The sequence below is a fragment of the Gekko japonicus genome, unplaced genomic scaffold, assembly GCF_001447785.1.
Source record: "Gekko japonicus isolate JY-2015 unplaced genomic scaffold, Gekko_japonicus_V1.1 scaffold1971, whole genome shotgun sequence".
Classification (NCBI taxonomy): Eukaryota; Metazoa; Chordata; class Lepidosauria; order Squamata; family Gekkonidae; genus Gekko; species Gekko japonicus.
In genome coordinates, this window is record NW_015167110.1 from 338,844 (window position 1) to 347,405 (window position 8,562).

General features: G+C 40.7%; 1 protein-coding gene across 1 annotated transcript in view; it reads right to left on the reverse strand.

Annotated features, from left to right (window-relative positions):
• VPS13A (vacuolar protein sorting 13 homolog A (S. cerevisiae)) overlaps positions 1–8,562 on the reverse strand; it is a gene marked incomplete at its 5' end in the record, with an annotated part of 218,593 nt that overhangs the window by 207,099 nt on the left and 2,932 nt on the right. The window contains one exon of the mRNA XM_015412948.1: positions 4,207–4,249. Within this exon, the coding sequence (XP_015268434.1) occupies positions 4,207–4,249 (43 nt within the window). The remainder of the gene's footprint in view (positions 1–4,206; positions 4,250–8,562) is intronic.

Sequence of the window (8,562 nt, forward strand, 5' to 3'; positions counted from 1 at the left end):
ACCACTTCTGTTTGCTAAAGCATTTCTAGCCATTCTGGACGTATTTCAGGTTAAAAAGAAGGCATGTTCTCATGGTATAGAATGCTAAGGTCACTGATATATCCACAGGGTTCCTTCCAAATAGAAGAACACATAAAACACACATTGTGAACTTTATATAGAATATCTTGAAGAATAAGGTTAAAAATAAATTATTATTTTCAGTATTTTATTTACTGATAACATATATTAGCTGCCTTCCTACTTTACAGAACTCAAGGAGGCTTATAATGTAAATAAAACATCAATTATATAAAATGCACATAAGACCACAATTTAAACTCACAATTAGTATCCCGTTACTTGCAAACATGTATCTTCCTGATATCTCAAAGCTCATATGAAACAGTTTTACAAGTTACAGAATTGTTTGCTTCACCAGTAAATAAAATGCCTGTCTTCTGGTCCATAGAAGATGTATAATTAATTTGTCCACAGACAAAGCAAGTTTGTTACCTTTTGTGCAGACAGTGATTCCAATCTCCACATTCCTAAATTCTTGATTCCTGTTAAGGGCTGATTTCACTGACAGACATTAGCTAAGAGTTTATGGCTGTCTAAGGACATGCCAGCGATCAGCAAACTTTCTATTACAAAACAACAAGCTGATAATAAACACACATCTTCATTCAACAGTCCTTCGAGCCAAATGAAGTTGCCAAACACTGGCATATTTTCATGACAGGGCAGATGGAACAGGCATTACCACATAAACAATGTGATCTGTTTGCTAACAAAGCTGTTTCTAGGAAGACACACAGAGCCACAACCTAATGCATATCTCTGATTTCAGCAGAAAATACACTGGACAACAGTCTATGTTTTATGTTACAACTTTGGAATTTCATCTAGAAAGTTAAACATGGCATATTCTAAAGTGACTTGATCATGCTCATGACCAATCAGTTTTCATTATTTAGAAAAACAGAAGAAGAAGAGGAGGAGGAGGAGGTTAGATTTATACTCTGCCCTTCACTACCTGAAGGAGTCTCACAGCGGCTTACAATCCCTTTCCCTTCCCCTCCCCACAACAGACACCCTGTGAGGTAGGTGGGGCTGAGAGAGCTCTCTAGAGGACTCGCCTTGAGAGAACAGTTCTGAAAGAACTTATGACTGACCTAAGGTCACACCAGCAGCTGCATGAGGAAGAGTGGGGAATAAAACCCAATTCTCCCAGATTAGAGTCCACGCTCCTAACTACTACACCAAACTGGCTTTCTGATCTGATACAAGTTTCCACAGATATTGTAATACATATTAATGAAGAAAGCAAGAAAAAAATTACACAAATATAGCAATAACCTTGCTATCTGGATCAGAATGCAATAAAATTTTATGAAGCTCCAATACAAATGTATCGCAAAGATTTAAAACATAGCATAAGAAAAATAAGACACTCATTCTCATTTTATGTATCAGGTGCTATTGCAAGTTGCCTAAAAAGTAGCACAATGCAGGGGGGGCACCTCTGGTTATCCTGGAAAGAATAATTTTAAGAGAAGGAAAGAAGTGTGAAATTTTAATGTTTCTATAATTTTTTTTTGGCCTGAAAAAATAAATTAGTTGACAAGACAAGTAACCTCACAACCTAGCAGCAGAAGACAACATATTTTATTCAGTAATAAAATCTGAAATACAAGAAAAATTAGGCATTTACTAATTTACTACAAATGAAGACTTGAACTCACCCTGTATGCTAAAGTTGCTATAAACAGTTTATGATCTTAGAGATCAAAAGGAATTACTAGGAAAGGCAAGAAGCAACTGGGAAATCACTCCTAACCTAACCCTCCCATACTATAGTCTTACAGCTTGCCTGGGGTAATATCCCTCATCTATTTTCTTTTCTTCCCCTCATCACTACAGTTGATTCTCCACTGTTCTCTACAAACTGCAGCAGGCATGTGTAGTTCTCATCAGGGCATTGTTAGGATGGAAGGGTTCCATTTTTAATATGTTAAGTAGTATTTTTACACATTCATGTAGAGTCTCCCAAATATGAAATTCCTACCTTGTCTCCAGCTGACCCCACTTCACTGTTTTCCTGACAGAACAAAATTAGGGTCCAGTGGCACTTTGAAGACCAACAAAGGTACCACTGGACTCTAATTTTGTTCTACTGCTTCAGACCAACACGGCTGACCACCTCGATCTCTCTTCCTGACAGACACTCAACCACAAACTTCACTAACAGAGGGAACAAGTGAGCTGGCCATGGCTGGGAGGGCAGGGTATAAATGCAATAAATAAATAATAAATAAATAAGTGTGGGCCCACGATACTCGCAGGGGTGAATCCACCACGCCAGGCCCAGCATGACTCGGAGGCTACACTGCTGCCAGCAGCAGGCCCAGCATGACTCCCAAGTTGTGCCACTGCAAACAGCACACCCTGCGCAGCTTCCAGGCTGCACTGCCACCACCAGGCGCAGCTGGGCCCTGAGCTACACTGCTGCCAGGCCCAGCATGGTTCCTCAGCTGCACAACCATCAGGTAAGTTTCAGGCTGTGCCACTGCTGGCACCATGCCCCATCTGGCTACCGCCACCTGGCCTAGTGCAACTCAGGGACTGCAGCAACCACAAGCGCAAAGAACGCTACTTTACTTTTCAGGGGATTTAAATCCCCATGTTTGTTTGTTTTTTAATTTTCATTTTTTTTCTGCAAACCCAGGGAGTGCCCCAACTTTGCTGAAAAATGTGTGTAGCCTCCATGTGGTCCTCCTGATCCTTGGATTTAGCTATCTGCAGATGGGAGGCCCACATGGCTAATAGTATATAGATAAACTGGGGCTAGCTAGCAAGCAATCTTGAGGAGAGAAGAGGATAAATCACCTCCTCCCTCTCCCCTCCCACCAACAGCCTTTAGGCTGAATGGAAGCAAATGGTGAGCTATGCTGCTTGCTTCCATTCAGCTTAACTATCAACAGGCACAGACAAGGGCTTGTGGCTAAGTTCTTCTTCATGCTGTCAGGGTTCCACTGAAATAAGGACAGACACATGTGCCGTGTTCATTCAGAATTAATATTTTCCCACATTTCTGAACTTTGCCCTGGTAATGGTGGAAAATGTCATCAAGTTGCAGTTGACTTATGGCAACCCTGTAGGGTTTTCAAGGCAAGAGAAATTCAGAGGTGGTTTGCTATTGCCTTCTTCTACATCACAATCCTGGACTTCCTTGGTGGTCTCCTATCCAAAAACTAACCAGAACTGGCCCTGCTTAGCTTCTGAGATCTGACAAGATCAGGCTAGGCTGGGCTATCCATATCAGGGCTAGGAGTTTGCCCTAGGTATGCAGAAACTCCCTCACAGTTATGGCCAGACCTTTTTGATGCCTTGGACTACTGAAGCCAGCCATTTTACTCATAGAAGAAATAAGCTAAGAGACAACAAGGAATGGCAGGGAGGAGAATAAAATATCTACAGCCCTAAAATCTCCCTCTCCAGCATGCTATGAGGCTTCAACTTGCTGATTCCCTACCGACACCTTTCACTATTCAACTGCTCTGAACAACTCCTCCTGAAGAATACTTAATTCTCATTTGGCTATTTTGGATTCGGTCATATTTTTCTGCATACCAAGCATACTGAAACTCTTTCCTTGACTGTGGACAGCCCCCTCTGTGTTGCAGGCAGTTAATTAGAAGGAGGGATGTTTATTGGTTGTCAGCCAATTAAAGAAATTGTGTCGGTTTTATATGATTGTCTGCATAAATTATTGCAAGAAACAATAATTCTAAATAAAAAGCACACTAATTTCAGATAACACCTACATATGTTGTTACAGGTGTAATCTTAAGAAGAGGTGTTTCGTCCCATGGGAAAATGTTTCGTCCCATGGGGAGGGCGGGGTATAAATGCGAAAAATAAATAAAAATAAATAAACATTAAAATCAATCCTTTGCTGCTGCCATCCTATAGATTGAGTCATTTTAAGCAAAATATGTAACTGATTAATCAACTAAATGTTAAAATCCAAATTAGGTTTTTAGAAAACTTTCTAGGCTGGCAGCAAAACAGAATTAAATATACAGCCTTCAAAAAAACAAAGAGAATTATAAAACTAGGAGAAACCAGTTCCAAACCAGATCCAAGCATTTAGAACAAGATTTTATACCATATATAAAAGGAAAAGGTTGTAGCAAAACAGGTAAAAAACCAAAAACTTACCAATGTGACCCGCTTTAACTTTAAATGGTACATCAAACTGATACTGTAAAGAAAACGTTGTTTCAGTAATAAATTAATGATTAATTTCAGTACAAAGCTTTACACGTGCACAAACATCTTAATTCTTATTAATGTTAGCATGAAAAGACAATTTTATAATGCTGTGTTAATGAAGAAACTACATAGTTAAGAGGAACAGATTACACATTTCTGATACCACTTGGGTTGTAATACTCAGAACCCTATTGGTGCACATAGCACCATATGACAATGTCTATTGGAGATAGAGTTTACTGCCATATTAGAATGATATACACTCCATTACTCACAGTAGGCTTAGCAATCTTTGCTATAGGATGTAGTGAAAGAGAATGATTCAGACCAACACGGCTGACCACCTCGATCTCTCTTCCTGACAGACACTCAACCACAAACTTCACTAACAGAGGGAATAAGTGAGCTGGCCATGGCTGGGAGGGTGGGGTATAAATGGAATAAATAAATAAATAATAAATAAACAAGTGTGGGCCCACGATACTCACAGGAGGGAATTCCCCCCCATGCCAGGTAGAGTGGCTGCCCTGGACTCAGTACATTAAAAGTACATTTTAAATAACATATTTGTTTCAGCTAAAGGATTTTTCTTAGTTGACTTGAAGTAATCAGCTCCTTAAACGGAGGAAGGTTATATGCTACTTTGGGTGGTAGAGAATGTTTCACAAATGTATGCTCAGAAGCAATTCTCAGAACACATATGCAATCAAGATATAATACAAACAACAGGTTAAAGTCATACAACATAAACTTAAAATAGAGACACCACATAAATCAAGGAACTCTGATTAGTTTAAGGGTCAAGAGTTGGAACTGCCTATTGAGAACAATGTTTTTCAATATTGCCATGATTATGGCTTAGATTGCAGTCTGAATTGCTTGCTGCCATGTACATTTACACGGTCAAGAGTTGGAACTGCCTATTGAGAACAATGTTTTTCAATATTGCCATGATTATGGCTTAGATTGCAACAAAACTGCTACTACTATTACAGACTGAATTGCTTGCTGCCATGTACATTTACACTGAAATTGCACTTTCATCTGGAAGCATTTGTTCACATAATAAAGTTTCCCACAAATTTTAATCGAAAAAGTTTCATATAAGAACAAAAAAAAAGTCCAGAAGCTATCAGACTTTAATTTTAAAGTTTTCCAACAAAACTAGCAATCCTAAACTTACTTACATGATAATAAGCTTCATTTAAACCTGTCAAGCACACTTAGAACAGACACCAAGGGTGATGAAAAACTCACAGTGGAAAGATCTGATCCAGGTAATTATATGCTCTACAGTTTCTTTAGCACTACTGACAAACTTCAACTTCTAAAATAGGTATTTTGTTCATTTATTTACCATTCTTATAGTCTGGCTTTCTCCCAAATGAGACTCACAGTAAATTATCACAACATTTAAAACTATCAAAACAAGAGAAGTTTAAAAAGCCATAAATTAGTCAATATTGCCCTGTTCACACTCAAAAAGCCCTCCTTAACACCTCAGTTTCGCATAGCTTTCATCAGGCCAGAAGGGCATTCCTGATGATCTCAGAAAGGCCATTCCATACCACAAGTGATAGCAGTTCTCAGCAGTTTACAGGAGTGAACAAAAATGCCCCAAGGACTAGAAAGGGCAAAATGGCTTTTTTTACAACAAGCAGTCAATTCCAAATTTCATGGCTTTGATTCCCATTTTCAAAAATATTCAGGATATTCTGGATATCGGTTATCCTTAGCTTCTATACATTTGTCAAATACTTTGGATTTGATAGTTACCAGTGAATTATGGAATAAGTTCTTCCGGAATTTATACTGATAGGAAACTTTGGTCCTGTTCATTCGAGGGGTTTTGATCCTGGAGCGAGACAGAACGGGGGCGGATTAAACGGGCACGATCCCACGGCAACATCTGGGAATCGTTGCCTGCCCGTCTCCGATCCGTCTCTCCCGGCCGAAAACCCGCACCAAAAAGAACCACCTAACCTGGGTGATTTCTTCTGATTGAAGCGCCGCAAGCCGGGCCGTCGGATCGCCGGCGCGTCTTTGCGCCGGCTCATCCCCGGCTCCTAGCCGAACTGCGCATGCTCCGATATGCGCAGTTCGGCAGGCTCCCCGTCTGAACTGTGTTTTCTCCCCGGCATCTGATCGTGCCGGGGAGAAAAGGCGCCACAGCCCAGGGGATCATGGGATCCCGCCGCGGCGTCTCAACTTTGGCACGGCTTTTGAAAGCCGCGCTTTGAGCGACTTATCCCCTGCCGTGTGGCAGGGGCCTCAAGTTAGTAACAGTGCCCCACTACTGTTCCCCACTACTGATGGAAGAATCTAGTTTGATGTTAAGGGTCATTTAACTGACTTGATGTCCACACATATAGCATAAGGCAAGACTGCATTTTAGCTCCTTTTCTTTTTAACATCTACATCAATAATGTAGATTCAGAGTCAGGGAAGTAAAATTGCCTAATGTATTGTATATGGACAGCATGGGCCTCCTTTTGCAAGCAGCTAGGGTTGCCAACCTCCAGGGGGGCTGCAGATCTCCTGAAATTGCAACTGATCTCCATACTACATTAATCACTTATTTATTTATTAGAAACATTTATTTCACTTCCCCTGGAGAAAATGGCTGCTTTGGAAGGTAGATTGCATGGCATTATACCCTGAGGTCCTTCCCCTACCCAAACCCCACTCTCCCAAGTTCCACCCTCAAATCTCCAGGTATTTCTGAACTCAGAGCTGGCAACTCTACAAGCAGAATTAAGTCCTGGATGTTTGCTGAAATTATAATTTTTGCCAACAGGGGAAGCCATATATTATTATAAAGGAATGTAAAATAATAGGTTGTAAATCTTTCCAGACATATTTGAACAATTAGAAAAGAGTAAACAAAAACAAGTCCGACATATTAAATATTTAGGTAGAGTTTATTTTTAAATATATGGTAAGTTATCTTGTAAACCACATATCAACGGCCAGGATGAACAATACTAAGATTTTAATATTAAAATTTTGCAAAGACAAAAAAAGCTGAAATAGTACCAATCTCCCTTATAAATAAAAGCCGAATGGTGGTGGCACTTCTCTAGAACATTCCACACGCTCCAAAATCAGTTCACTCTCTGTCATTCAGAGGGTCTCCCTATCCACTGGCTGCTTTGCCTGAGTCCTGCCTCCAACATTCTAAACAGTTTGCTTTTCCTCTCCCCCCCATAGCCAGTCAGAACACAGAGGTTATTTGCATATGCAGCCTCATTGGCCTCTGTCTCGGAACACAGAGGTCATTTGCATATGCGATTTGATTGGCTTTTGCCTCTAACATTCTAAACAGTTTTGCTGTTCTGAGGTAAAATGTGTCCAATCTCTAGGTGAGGGCTGGAGATCACTCAGAATTACAACTGCTTTCCAGATGGCAGAGATCAGTTCCCCTGGAGAAAATGGTGGGCTCTGTATCCTTATATGCTGCTGAGGTGGCCCCTGTATGACAGCCAATGTGACGAAAACATATGGAGCTGGAGAGTCCAAGGCCCTCCAATTTGGACACTAATCTATCTGGGAGGATGGTATTAAAGGCAGAACTGAAATCCACAAACAACAGCCTCACATAACTCCCCGGCTGCTCCAGATGTGACAGAGCATTTAATTATGTGTTGAGGAACCACTGTTCAGCTTTTACTTTTTTGGTGTTCTTGGAGGACTCAAGGATACTCTTTAGCTTCATCCACAACGGGCCTTTTTCCTAGTTTTGAATATTTTAGAGGCCAAAATATTGGCAAAAATATTATGCAGTGCTGAGTTCTGAGGTTAGATTAAAGCAGATTACCTAAAATTGTTCAGAATACACTTATCAATATTATGCAACTACTGTCTATATCAACTTCTGCATTGATGAAAAGCAAAACAGACTAGACCCATCCCGTCCAACACTCTGTGTCACACAGTGGCCAGAAATATCAGTGCCATCAGGAGGTCCACCAGTGGGGCCAGGACATTAGAAGCCCTCCCAAGCACCAAGAAGACAGAGCATCACTTGCCTCAGAGCCCCTATCTATACCTTGTGGCTAATAGCCACTGATGGACCTCTGCTCCATATGCTTATCTAATTCCCTTTTGAAGCCATCCATGCTTGTAACAGCCACTACTTCCTGTGGCACTTCTCTAGAACATTCCACACGCTCCCTTAGTTTAAATATGACTTCTCTCTTGATGCTTCTATATCCTTATCTAAACAGACATTATATGATTACATGCAGGGGACTCACAAGGATTTGTGGGGGCATCTCACCCCTCCCCTCTATTTCCTCTTTC